The sequence below is a fragment of the Pholis gunnellus genome, assembly GCF_910591455.1.
Source record: "Pholis gunnellus genome assembly, chromosome: 9".
Taxonomy (NCBI): domain Eukaryota; kingdom Metazoa; phylum Chordata; class Actinopteri; order Perciformes; family Pholidae; genus Pholis; species Pholis gunnellus.
The window spans coordinates 5,718,078-5,733,096 of NC_136535.1; the positions used below are offsets into that span (position 1 = coordinate 5,718,078).

The 15,019-nt window shown below is 41.2% G+C and overlaps 1 protein-coding gene across 1 annotated transcript; it reads left to right on the forward strand.

Annotated features, from left to right (window-relative positions):
* Positions 1-9,092: 9,092 nt before the first annotated feature.
* ckmb (creatine kinase, muscle b) lies at positions 9,093-14,767 on the forward strand. Its single transcript, XM_079166122.1, has 9 exons — positions 9,093-9,189; positions 10,512-10,624; positions 11,343-11,439; positions 11,661-11,815; positions 12,077-12,209; positions 12,333-12,504; positions 13,007-13,130; positions 13,299-13,488; positions 14,258-14,767. Exons 2-9 carry the CDS (start codon positions 10,532-10,534, stop codon positions 14,434-14,436), a joined length of 1,143 nt encoding a protein of 380 aa, XP_079022248.1. The 5' UTR covers positions 9,093-9,189; positions 10,512-10,531; the 3' UTR covers positions 14,437-14,767.
* Positions 14,768-15,019: the final 252 nt, after the last annotated feature.

Genomic DNA, 15,019 nt, shown 5'->3' on the forward strand with positions numbered 1-15,019 from the left:
GTAATGTCAAATAGGTATTTACTCCATTTCAAGCCCTTGCACGTTTGCAAACTCAAGCATATACCAGCTGACGTCAGGTCAGTCCCTGAGGGTTCAGGGTTTAAGGCTGTAGGACTTTGGGATTGGGCCTCTGTCTGCAGCCTGCAGAACGGAGCGGGTTTCAACCAAAGACATTCTATCTGTACTTAACTCTGGTTACTTGAACTGCACAATAAATGCCTTCAGTTCTCTAATGGTCTCTGTGCAACATGAAGAAGGAGGAAGTTCTGGAAGAACGGGACCACAGCTCAGTGGACTGAGACAACACATCAGATTATTCATAAAAAATGAACACCATCGCTCAGATGATGATAATCTGCTGGAAAAGTTATAAACTTCTTTTTCATTTCTAAGTGAGGAACACATGTTAAAGAACTGTTATTTCTACATAAAATATGGAGTATCTACATTTTATAAGTGAGTATGAATTTCCTCATCCTCTGTGAAATACCAGAGGAATAAACGGCTCCATTTATAGCTCATTTTGTTTTGAAGATCTCATCGGAGAGCAGTGAAACTGCCCTTTGAATTCATTTAATGTATAAAGAGATAAATGAGGTGACTCTGTGTGCACATTAAGACACTCCTAATAATTAAACTACTTGCAGACAGTATAGTGTTAACTCTTCTCTCCACTGGGAACTGGTTCCAAACTGAGTGTCTTTAAACCATGCAGGGCTTCACCACATATGTATTACCTCATTCTTGTCCTCAACCTCTGACCCCTGTGCAGAAAATAGAAACCACTTTATTTGTTCATCTGTTGCAATGGATATATTTAAATTCCCCTTATCACACAACTACTGTGTTTATGAGAGACGACACTGAACTGAACAATTTAGCTCATCAATTACATACTTTATTTTGCTTACTTTATTAAGTCCTGATGTGCATTTTTATTTTTATGTGTTTTGTGAACATTTTGGAATAAGTTTTTCAGTTTGTCCAGACTGAAAACCAGAGTGGACAAAAACTGCTTTGATGTAAAACCATCTGAGTGAAAAGCTGAGCCTTTTATAAACCAGTTCAGCCTTCTAAACCTCTTTATAAACCTCACTGACCTTCATAATAACTGTTAAGTCTTTGTTCCTAAGTACACTATTATTGACTCATTAACCACTGACTTCAATTCAAACTTGTGTTTTGATTCCTTTTATGTTTGTAAAATATAGTTTTTGTGAAGTTATTTGTAAAGTTCTTACAATAATGTATCCCCTGTAATTACATTAGTTTCTGATCACTCACTCATATGTTTTCCTGTCAGCTCAGGGTAACCTTTTTCCAATGGATGCACGCACACACACACGAACATGCACATGCGCACACACGCACACACACACAAATGAGACAGCTGACTATCATGATTGAATTCTATCGTTATCGTATATATATATATTTCATATAGCTGTCACCTCGCAGCTGCAGTGTCCCACTCTGTCGACACATTGTCAGCATTGCCTATCATTTCAATGTCAACACTAAAAATAATATTACAGCATCTCGACTGTGCATCCTTAATCATTTATCTACACTTTTTTAAAGCCATGCATAATACACCAAAGTACTGATTCTTGACGGAAAGGATGATAGGAACATGTGTGTGTGCGCGTGTGTGTGTGTGCGTAACGGGGAGTTGGGTAAGAACCTGCATAGAAGGCGGTGGGACTTTACACTGGCAATACAACACCGCTGTTGACCCCCAACAGACCAGCCAACAGCAGGAAGAAATAACGGTACACTCTGCTGTCAGTTATGTGCGTGTGTGTGTGTGTGTGTAAATCTATACATACATGCACACAGACAAGCACAAAGTGTGCATGGAGGGACATACTGTAACTGCATGGATGTATGCACGTAGGTACATATCACCAAAAAAAAAATCATGCAACACACAGACACATCAGAGAACGGCAGCTTTAAAATGTCACAGCTGTCTCGCTCTGATGTAAAATTAGAAATGAATGAGTTAAATGAATGGGAACAATGACACACACATACATAGCACAGCCATATGTTCGGCATCAAGTGTTAGATGGAAAAAAAGCTGACCTGATTCAAGTAACATGTGCAATGTTTCTTGTTGAAAGCCATGCATGATTTCTTTTCTTTTAAGGGGAGACACTACAGGTGAATAGGGTAAAAAAGACCTAATAGATATCACCATGAAACTTACAGAGTTGATTAGTTACATTAAGAGAATAATTTGTTGTATTACAAGTTTTCTGAAATCCTATGTTTGAATATGCAAATGTGGCATTAGCGTAATAAATATGTAATAAATATGTAATAAATATGTAATCAATATGTAATCAATATGTAATCAATATGTAATAAATATGTAACAAATATTTAACTAATTTCCCCCTGGGGATGAATAAAGTTGATATCTATCTATCTATCTATGTGCTGAGGTGCAGACATTTCCAGAACAGAAGTCTGAACATTAGATAAAGCAAGGTTCAAAATTATTGTTTCATTTTGTTGACATACTAGAGTCAAAGGTTTTCATAGAGGGAATTTAAGATATCGCTTTGCATTACTCCATACATCAGAAAATACTGTCAACAACCATGAACATTTTTTTATATTTTCACCACATTTTTAGGAATAAAATGTATTAATCAGGCTATGACTGATATGTCAACAAACCCCTCTGTAAACACCTTCAAAATATAGAGAGGGATGAAACTGGAAAGTTTGGTGTACAGTATATAAGAGCTACTGAAGTGGAGATTTAGAGAAAACAGCCTTTACATATACGTTTTGTTAAATTGCACATATTTTGAAGACAATAGAGGTGAATAGCATAAAAACAACAACTAACAGATATCACCATGAAACTCCCCCAGGTCATTGCTGACATTAAGGCAATTGTTTTTGTGTATCACAAGTTTTCTGAAATGTTATGTTTAAATATGCCGTCCTGCTGCTTTGGTAAACAAAATCAAAATGTTGTCAGTCCGGTCAAGAGAAGGTGGACGAACAGATGAATGGACGGCTGGACAAGAGGGAGGAGCAGACAGTATGACAGCTGAGTCGACGCAATTCAATCGGGTGTACTGGTATCGGAGATGGGAGGACCTGGTGAGACGGCGCTAAAGATAGAAATCCACGGTTCACCCCCGTCACACCGCCACCCCCTCACGAGTTACCCAGGTGGCTCATGTTTCATTGGAAGCTCACCACTGTCACCTTTACAGAATACACACAAAAACATCACAGACATTCAAAATGATTGACCAAAAATAAGATAAATGACTTATGTAACCAACAGTTCAATTTGATCCACAGTGTTGCTCTCTACAGTTGGGTGAACAATCAATAGCATGATTCACTCAGGCATTTCAGCACCCATACACACTACATTCACAATAGTGCGGAGTAATAAAGCAAATTGGTGCAGACATTCAAATAGAAGAGACGCACTACTTTTTCTTTATCTTCTGTCTGATGGTGAGATTGGACATGTTCAAGCTTTTAACAAAAAAACGTTTGCATAGGGACTGGGTCAGGGTGCATGGATGGCACAAACACGAGACTATTCATCCGGGAGACCGCTGTTTGTATGCGGTGTGAAACCAAAAGCACTTATTCTAAACCAAAACACGATCTATGATATAAACATATGTAGAAATGTTGATATGAAATGTTGTATTCAGCGTATCTGTGGTTTGAAGAAAACAAACAATGCAACCATTTTATTCTGATGACTGGGTTGATATCGCACAACTCCCTCTGGAAACACTTTATACAACTTTTTCACATGCGGTCAAACTCCCCAACACCTGTAAACAGACTTTGATGTGAAGAGCTTTAGTGACCTACGCTTCACTCCGAATGGGACACAAGATGTGAGCAGCGGCCTAAAAGGTGAGTTGTACGCCAAACCATCCACCCAGATATCCCAAGCAGCAGTTATGTTTCCTCCATCACATATTTGTTTAAAGCTAATCAATATCCCACAACATATTTTGTAGGAGATAAAGTTGGAATAAAACAAAGCACAGTGAAACATTTTCATCACCTTGGACTTATTCAGTGTTGTCTTCAACCAAACACAAAGCCTCACACCTCATTGGTCAAAACACCGTCCCTCCTCCTTACGCAGCACCGCTCATTCCAATCTGACACTTTTCACCGTGTGACAGACTTAACATGTACACGTTGACAGAGTCCTCTTACAAATGCCTGGGTCTATTTCAGGTGCTCCGCAAACTGTTAACATGATTTTTTTCTGGCTCAGAACTCCTATGTCGTAAGAGTTAATCCAGGTTATGAGGAATCCAAAGAAGGCATCAGGGCTGCTGCTGTTTCCGGAGATTCTTTCACAAGAGAATCACTTCCCTTTGAGTTACGTCTTTATATGTGGGGTTAAGAATAAAGCACAAATGTCAAACCTTTGAAATACACTGTCTTGATAAACACCAACAAAAAACACGACGACTAAAGTTCAGGAAACTGACCACACCTTGAGTTCAGTAATTTCTTGTTACATCCTCAGGTTTCACTCTCTCTCTCTCAGTGCAAAGGACCACAAAGACAAATTGCTGAGCTATAAGATGTTGTATAATGTTTGTAGGATCATCCCAAATGTGCGTCAGTTGAAGCCGACAGTGGTCGGACTGCCAGTTGTTGCTGGCAACACCCGTGTGTGAATGCGTGAATGCATATAATCCTCAAATGCTCCCTAAGGCCTTTGCTGTGAATAAGAATCTGCCATCACACTGCATGCCAGCTCAAACAAGCTGGATATATATATATATATATATGTTTCTGAACTTACGATCCATGATTACCTTATTACCTAGATTGTTTGATTTTGATTGAAAAAAGGATCTTATGTGATGCAATAAAAATATTTCTTAACAAAGATGATTCCAGTGTGTTTAAGTGGATTTTTCTTTGGTTTTAAGCATATTTTGATGATTATCTGGATAATTTTGTGAATCACAATCATTTTGGCCAGAATAATCGTGACATCCAATTCACACATTTGCTAATGCACACACACACACACACTTCACCAACTCTCTGCAATCTTGTATGCTCCTGTAACACAGATTGGCCTGTGCAAACCATTTCCTGTATGGATCAGAACTACATTTTAAACATTTCCTCACATAGACGAACATCAGATAACAGACACTAAATCATGTCATTTAGCGTGCACGAAGCCCATAAAAGTATTCAGCTATGGTTTTTTTGCTCATGAGGTTCAGATGGAATCGTTATAAATGATTCACAGTGTTCCGTGTTACATAACTGTCCTTGGTGCCTGTTTCCCCGGGGCAGCTGCAGGGTTCTGGGGCGGCGTGGGGGGGCGTGGGGGGGTTGGGTGGGAGCTGGTATGGGCGTGTTGGTGTGGGGGAGTGCTGAAGGATACAATGACAGTCTAAACTGGGATACTGGATCTGTGCCACGGTGGCAAGCGAACTACAGGACTGGCTGGTCTGAATACATACACAGCACATCTCACACGTCAGTCAGCGTGACCTTTAAGTTTTATTGATGGGGGTTTGTGGGACAGGATGTAGTGAAGGATAAACCTGTATATTTCTATATGTGAAATAGACTCAATACACTCTTTAAGGCTGCTACAAGTCTACGACGGTCCTTTACAGCTGCTGCTCTGTTGCCACACATGAAATGTACAGGTATTTATCATCTGTGTCACCTTATTATTCATCTTACATATTTTTTCTCTGCATGTGGATGCATTTATCATTTTGGGTCCGGCATTGGCAATCTGCAACTGATTGTAGCAACACGGAGAAAGACTACTTTGTGAAACAGTGGCCTGTGTGTTGAAGCAAAGGAGCTGAGAATCAAAGTGACTCTCTGAATCCCTACGCTCCTGAACACAACAGTCATCTGCAAATTTGCAGTTACAGAAGCCAGTTGAACGTATAAATACGACCACCAAGGTGCACCCATCTGTAGTATGTGTGCTAAGTATCAGTATGTACTGTGATGCAGTTTCTCTATATCGATTATGTGTTCGAATGAAACACTGACGTCTATTCATTTAGCAAGTTTATCACATATCTTATATCTGGGTAGACAAAAACTGTAAAATATGACAACCAGTCAGCCCCACCATCTGAGCATCTCCGCCCACAGCTTTAGAACTAACTTTGCAAAGGTGCATCATATTTTTCCTCACAAGCCAATCACAGCGGACTGGGCTTTTTCGAGAGGGGGGCAGACGCTAAACCGGTACGTTTCAGATAGAGAGTGAAGATAGATGTATTCAGAGGGACAGTAGGAGAAAAAAAGTGTTTTTTGAACGTAAACATGTTTTAGTGGAAACCCAGAACACAAGTATGAACCTGAAAATGAGCATCATATGCCACGAGGGATATCCATCATTCGACTTTGAATAGGCACATATATAGATTTATAAACTGGAATATTAATTTGGTATAAATAATTGATTATCATCAGATTTAGCATTACATGCAAATCCCAGATTTTCAAGTGAGAACAGCTTGGTTGTAGATAGAGTACCAACAGGCCTAGAACAGAGCCTTGTGGTGCGCCAAAACAAAGCACTGAGCATGGAAGTGAGCATTAAGCAGGTTCCCTAATAACTTTAATGGTCCCTTTTAGCCTTGTATGTTTGGGGAAAGCTCAATGTTTAGCTTCACCTGTTTTCAAGCTCTGTCACAAGCCAACGCCCTCATTATCTGCACACACAGCTACAAATACGAGCTCTGACTTTTATTTGCTTTCTCCACCCTAACGTCCCAGCAGGTGTAAGCTTTCAAGCTAGCCTCTTCCTGCTGAAAAATATGCTGATTTGAATGCTCAACACCACAACTCCTCCCAAAAAGTGTGTATTGTTGTGGAAATTTATCATATCGTTCTTTTAGGTATAACTTGTATCGCTTAAACCTGCATATATGTAGATGAGGCCAACCAGGCTCATTTAAAACCTAACGATAAATGAGTTCATCGGTATTTTAGCATTTCTGACTTGCTGTAGTGTTATTTCACCACCTAACCCTCTTCCCACGAAAAGGCTGGGAACTGGCCTTGGTCTGTGCAGCGGCAGACAGAGGAGGACGACATCTGCGAAGGGGGGGTGAAGGGAGGAGACGAGATAACGTGCATATACTCTGTTTTTGTCTATTTCTTGTTGTTAGACCTCCGAACCATCTGTGGGGAAAGAGCTCTATCCATTCAGCTGAATTATCATTAGTGTCTGTTAAATAAATATGTTTTATATTTTAAGAGTTTTCTCATCTCGATTATTTCTCACCGGGAGGTTAAAAAGATTATTTTCCACGACATGTATCACTCTCAACTCACAATAATGTTGAAAGAGCTCTATTTTAGGATATCAAAATAACACGTAACACAACAAGATCTGAAAACATCGACTCTGTTCTTTGGACTGTTGCTGTGGACTATAAAACATGTGTACTCATTCTACCTGTCTTATAAAACCCACACTTAAATAAATATACATTCTTATATGTTATGGTAAAGCACACTGTAGAAGAGATCAATTTACTTTGGATTGTTTGCTGGTGAACTGTATTTTACCACTATGTATTATTATTTGTTTAATTTGTTTATTTGTGCACGTTTACAGGCCCGTGGGGTGGATTGATGGGCCAAGGGATGTGAAAAGAAATTATTCTAATTGCTGGCTTGTTATAAATCCAAATAAATGATCATTTGTCATGATGAATCATAAAATCTGCACAATAAAAATCTGACTTCCAAAATTACAATACTTTTGAATTTTCACTGAGTTGTTATTTTATTATATTTTTTTGTTCAATTTCAGAGTGCATTTGCAGTCTTTTGTTTTTTGTATATTAGTTATTTGCTCTCTGTCATGTTTTGGGGAAACCTGCATCTTATGTAAGACGGCTGTCTGCGTCAGTGTCTCTGAGCTCCGTCCTTCAATTTCTATTTCGTCACATGATGTGCGTGTGATTTAATATCTGTCTGTGGGTAAATTACTGAGGTCTATCACATTACCAGTGGTGGGGGGGGGGGTCTCACAATTAGAGTGAGATCTGACTCGGAGTATAACCTTCTGAGAGCCCAGACTTAACTAACGTCCTTTTGCATTGGATTCAAAGTGATACTAACATAAAACACGTTGGGCCAGATATTTGATATGATATCTGAATATGAAGGAAAGCACAAGGCATGAAACGCAGAACATTTCTGTTTTCCCTCCTCTGACTTGCCAAATGTCTATGTCACGACACAACATTCCACACAGGGAGCAGTAACGCATATCCTAACCTCAAACATGCACACCTCCACTTAGCGTATTGGTATAAGTGAGCGGGACCACAGCTCAATGAAATACAATCTGTAATCTTGAATATTCCGATGATGTAATCAAAGACAAAGTGGTTATTTGAACTCCTAAACAGGATGACAGACAGAACTCTGGTTACTCGGAGTCATCGACTCACCAGAGACACTAATTAATGGAGAGATTCAGTGCATGTGCATACATGCCTACAATAAGTGTCCGAACCATTAGAGCCACCTGCTTTTCTTAAACTGACCAGCTGAAAGCAGGTGAAAAATGTCAATCATTTTCAAACTACAGCCAAGATGATACATTAATATCTTGAAAAAGACATCTTTTAAATTCCATTTAATGACATTTTATTATACTAAAAATAGTGGAAATGTGAATTACTGGAATCATATTAATCTACAGTTACTCTCATTGTAAATCCCTTGGGTTAAAACATTGGCCAGTGAATCTAATTTCACCACCAGTGCAATAATGGCTGCGCATGCATTTAATATATAAACATATGAGGGCGCATGTGCTTTTGTACACGGCTGTCCACTACTGTTCTGCCCTGCAGGCTCCCAGCAGCTACGAGCAGGCAGAAGGTGAAAAGGTTGGACCAAGTGGCCGCAGCTGTTACTCGCCTCTTGGCTCAAGTGTTGTGTGATATTGGTTCTTGCCTTTTAGAAAGTCACCCAGACACAGAAGACCCCCTGCGACCAATCAAACGAGGGGACCCCGAGTCCAGTCAGCCAATAGGGACAGAGGTCTAGGTATAAATATTTAAGCCCTTCATCTGGCAAAGTTGGGCAACTCCTACATTCGGTGGACAGGATCTGATCCCGGGATTTGTTACCTCTTTCTTTTCTCCTAACCAGGTAAAAAAAAAAGAAGCAAATCAATGCTTAGTCAGGCTTTTTCATAAATCCAAAGGGAAAGATTGTGGAGATTTTTCTATATCAGTATGGACAGACACCTCTCCCTTAGCCCAAAAACTAAATTACTCTAAGACAAGGAAACATTTTGAACCAAATCTCTGTCAGACAGATTCCTCCACTGGAGCCATGAAAACTTTTTTTTGTCTCCACGCATTCTTTTTGTGGATGGAATGGAAACTACTAAAATCTCCTCTGATCGTTCTCTATCAGTGCACATTGTAGTGAAACTTCTCTTGAAGCTCTTGGTTTTCTTGGACATGGGTAGCAATGGTATGCAGTGAGGTGTCACTGAAAAAAGTTGTGGCCATCAGCTGTTGCTGACGCCAGCAGGGCAGACTTGAAGTGCGTCCTCGAATAGTTTAGGGCGCTTGATTTAGTCATGGGAGTTGTGGGGCCATCAGTGAGGCATGCAATGCTTTGACCTTTTAGTGCACCAGGTGTCATCAATCAACTGCACCTCAACCAAACTTACAGAACTCTGTCTGATGGAGAGACAGATTGGCTTGTAATAGATATAGTATGAAGAGACGGAGGACTTTAAATGTTTTATTGCTTCTGGTACCAAAGCACTTTTTCTGCTTTGTATTGCAGCATTGTACGACTAAGTTTGCAGTAGTCTGAGGCTGAATGGAGTTAGAGAGAGAGAGAGAGAAGAGAAAATCATTCATCCTAATGTGACATGGGAGGGGGTGCAGGACAAGAGAGAGGGGGCACAGCCACGCTATTAATAATCTTCTGCTGTGAGGGGGGAGACAGGTGGTGAGACAGTCAGAGAGGCACGACAGCTGGACGGAAAGCATGTCAAGAGAGCAGCTGACCGACAGAGAGAGGGAGAGAGGGGGGGGGGGAGAGAGAGAGAGAGAAATAAAAAAGTAAGAAAGAAAGATAAGAAAACAGAATGAGACGGTGTCTCATCTTCACCAGAGGACTCATAGAGAAGGCACTTGAAAAACTTGGAGAATTACCAGATAAGAAATATGGTATTCACTATGTTTGTGTCTCAGGCTGCTTAGTTACATCACTGCAACAAAGACAGATCATTTTGACAAGTACATCTTGTAGCTTGTAAAACTATACCCCCCCCCCCCCCCCTTTCAGGGCTGCTTCTATAATGTTCTTCTAAATTAAAACAATTTGGAAAAAAGTGCCTGAATAGACCTGAGTCTGTAAAACAACTCCAAACTTTCCACTCTTATATATTGCAATCGCAACAAATGAGTTTCTAAATAATAACACCTTCTCTTTTTCTCATTTCTTCCCAGGTGGAGTAAGAATTGCAGCCATGGCGAAGAACTGTCATAATGACTACAAGATGAAGTTCTCGGGAGACGAGGAGTTCCCCGATCTGTCCCTGCACAACAACCACATGGCCAAGGTACAAAATCCTACTCTGACATTGTCTATCCATGGCAACTCACCCAAAACACACATCCTGCACCAGTGGCATAAATATAGACAGTCCATGCAGTGCACTGGGACCTGTGGGGGTGGGGGGTGCATAGAAAGAGCAAGCCCCCCCTGCAACAACAACTTGAATCCCCCAGATAGCAACCTTGGAAATGGGCCTATGGTCAAAGAACATCTCGTATATACAGGTATATACAGATTTGCAAAGATGTTTGATGGGTAATACGTATGTTGATGTTGCCCAATGACAAGTCTCTACATGATCATGTGGCCAAGCTTACGAAGTACTGTACCAAGTTTAGGTGCGAAAACTGTAAAGACTGACAAGCTGAGCACATCAGCGAGCCAAGCGGGCAGCAATGCCTTTCACATATAAAAGCTGCAGTAAGAAAAGATGGTAGAGAGCAAAACTCTTTAAATTAGATTGCTTTGGTTTTCCTTATAAACGGTTGCCAGCCGTATGTGCACTGGGGCGCGTCATAATGGCCTTCACTAGGGCAACACGTAACTACCTTTAGCCACTGTCCTACACAGGAATAAATAATGTTACTTAAAATACAAATGTTTGAATTGTTGCTATTAGAACCAGAAGATTTTTTTTTAGTGCTAAGATACAAAAAGGAACTATTACTACTAAAAGAAAATCACATGACTGTTATCGCTGACCTGGGTGTCATCTATTGTAGGTGCTGACCAAGGAGATCTACGCCAAGCTGAGGGGAAAGTCCACTCCCAGCGGCTTCACAGTAGATGACGTCATCCAGACTGGCGTTGACAACCCTGGTAAGAAGGAGCAAGTCATCAGCATAGAGACTAACGCAGCAAAGATAGGGTTTGAGGAGACATACCTTAACCAAAGCGATATGAAAATTTACTGTTATGATTATGGATTGCCGCTGTCACACGGTGGTACAGGCATAAGAGGACAGTATCCCTCCATACATAATCTTCAAAGTTGAACTAGCAATGTTACCAACTTCCCCATCCTCCCCCTTGTCCCAAAGGTCACCCCTTCATCATGACCGTGGGTTGCGTTGCTGGTGATGAGGAGTGCTATGAGGTCTTCAAGGATCTGCTGGACCCCATCATCTCCGACCGTCATGGCGGATACAAGCCCACCGACAAGCACAAGACCGACCTGAACTTCGAGAACCTGAAGGTGAGCGGTGGAGACCTGCAGGCTGGTATTGTTTTAGATCAGCACAGCTTTAAGAAGGGAGGGAAGCTTCCACACCAAATGAATGGCCATTAACTTATCAATTGTAAGTAAACTTCAGTAAACCATTTATCCACTCCTAAACTTTTATAAAACTCAGTCCAAATCCTCATGTGAAGCAAGTCAGTTTTTAAATAAGACATCAAAAAACAATGGCTACGATATTACAATAATGTGTCTGTTGTGTTTTTCTTCTTCCCTCAGGGTGGTGATGACCTGGACCCCAACTACGTGCTGTCCAGCCGTGTCCGTACCGGCCGCAGCATCAAGGGATTCACCCTGCCGCCCCACAACAGCCGTGGAGAGCGCAGAGGCATTGAGAAGCTGTCCATTGAGGGTGAGTGTCAACCTGATGACAACAATGACAACACTCTATGAGTCCAACACGATGGTTTGTAGAACGCAAGATATACTCGTCAGAGACTGACTCTGTCCACTTTCCTTGGTTCTTTCCTTTCAGCCCTGGCCAGTCTGGATGGTGAGTTCAAGGGAAAGTACTACCCCCTGAACGGCATGACCGATGCCGAGCAGGATCTGCTGATCAATGATCACTTCCTGTTCGACAAGCCCGTGTCTCCCCTGCTGACCTGCGCTGGTATGGCCCGTGACTGGCCCGACGGCAGAGGCATCTGGTGAGCGACACACAGAATGGAAATGAAATAGAAAATGGATACACATGTACGAATTTATTGGTATTCCCCAAGTTTAGAAAGCAAACAGATGATCAGATATGTGCTGTATGATCAACTGTAAGAGCAGATTTTATGTGCCCATACAAACACGTCAATGCACACTCGCTCAACACCCTCTGAGCTTAAGTCTCCCATCTTCCTAAGCCAAACTTTAGAACTTTTTCTCCAACAGCCCTAATATGAAAATCCTGATTATTCCTGTTTTAAAACATCTGTTAAAGTGTGTCATGAATACCAAAGCCCAGTGTGCACAGCTGCAGCATACACGGCCCCTTACAGTGGCTTGACATCCTACAAATTAAATCCACAGCTCAGCTTTGAGAAACATTTCTACCAAATCATACTCATGCAACATTGTTCAAATTGTATGAAATTACTGGCTCACAAACCTTTTGTCCTGTATGCAAATCATGTGAAACTGACCTGGACATTCGTCTTCCAGGCACAACGACAACAAGACCTTCCTGGTCTGGGTGAACGAGGAGGATCATCTGCGTGTGATCTCCATGCAGCTTGGAGGCAACATGAAGGAGGTCTTCAGACGCTTCTGCGTTGGCCTGAAGAAGGTAAAACACAAAAACATCTAAATGCAGTTATGTTGACAAACTCTGCACAATTCCACTGGGTTAAAGCCATTTCACCTCTTATGTGCAAAACAAATTCCTATGGATACTTTCTCTGTGCCGTAATTATATTTTAAGCATATTCATATCACTTTCCTCATCATTGCTCAGATTGAGGATATCTTCAAGAAGCACAACCACGGCTTCAGTTGGAATGAGCATCTGGGCTACATCCTGACCTGCCCCTCCAACCTGGGAACCGGCCTGCGCGGTGGCGTGCACGTCAAGCTGCCCAAGCTCAGCACACATGCCAAGTTCGAGGAGATCCTGACCAGGCTGCGTCTGCAGAAACGTGGCACAGGTACAAAAAAAAGAAAAAAATTTCAAAGTCTTAAAGCTAGTCAGAAGTTAGCATTTTCAAAGGAGCCCCAAGAGCTGCAGCTTTAAACATAATGCAGCTGGATGGGGCGAGGTAAAAAATTAAGCGCAAAATTAGCATTTATTAGGAAATGTGCTGGAAATAAAAATACACGGAATAAGATAAAGAGAAGTTACTCAAAACACTAACCGAAACATGATTTTTAATTCTTGACATTGACTTTAGCATGTTTCTATGGTATCTTAGAACGGACAAACCAAACTGTGGCTCTGGATAGGGCCATTCGCGATTTTACGCCGGCCACCATAGTTCTCCTACACACTTCCGCAACCTCGCTACAAAATGCCGCCAAATACCTACACACTGCAATTTCAATACATTTAAAAAATATATATTCTTTTGTATTATTTGCTCCATTTGTTCTGGTTGGTAGCATTAATATCTTCCCGCCCTCTTACTTAGTGCCTAATTTTCTCCGAAATATCTAGAGAGAGGAATTTTCAGGAAGTACTTGACTTGAATTGTTTTTCTGCCGATTCTCACTCAGACTATTGGAGTAACTGTAAGGGAGCAACCTTTGTTGAACATACATTTAGTTAATGGAAGAAACAGTCTTGCTAAGCTCGAGTTAGTCAAGCGGCAATATTCAGTCGACTTTAACCTCAATGTCACATCAGTCTCAGGGAGGAGGGTGAGGGAGTGCTTGAGGTAGAAAGAGGACTCATTTTTTCTCCCCTACTTTTCCTTCTAGGTGGTGTGGACACAGCCTCCGTGGGTGGTGTGTTCGATATCTCCAACGCTGACCGTCTGGGCTCCTCCGAGGTGGATCAGGTCCAGCTGGTGGTTGATGGTGTCAAGCTGATGGTTGAGATGGAGAAGAAGCTTGAGAAGGGAGAGTCTATTGATGGCATGGTCCCTGCCCAGAAGTAAAGTGGACAGACAAGCAATGACTGAATAACTGTCTGTGTTTGTTTTTTTTACATGATAAAAAATGAACAGGTAGTCTTGTTGTAAAGTTATTTTACTGGTTTCGGCCAACTGGCTACTTTCTACTCCCTTCTTTCCTTCAAGAAGACACTCCACTTTTCTCTCTACTACTTCCTTGCTTCCTGTCACTTTAATTGAATCGCTCCCCATCTTCTCTGTCACATCCTGGGATCAATCCATGCATAGTCTGGAAAGGCTATGCACTGAAAGAAAATGTTTTTTTGGTTGTAAATTATAACTGGACAATAAATGATGCCCCATGTAACAATCAAAACTCTCTCATGTTGTCTTTATGGGAAACACACATGGATCTTTTGCAACTACTCATAACAGATTGATAGAGATATGTGCTCCTGATACATTTTAATACAGGCACAAGTAAACAAAATCCTTAAAGAACCGGCAAAAATGTCCTCACTCTGATCGTCAAACTCGTGGTCCTCACAAAGATAGATGTACAAGGACACACACACACACACACACACACACACACATTCTTGTTTTCCCCCTTTGCTGGGTCCGAACT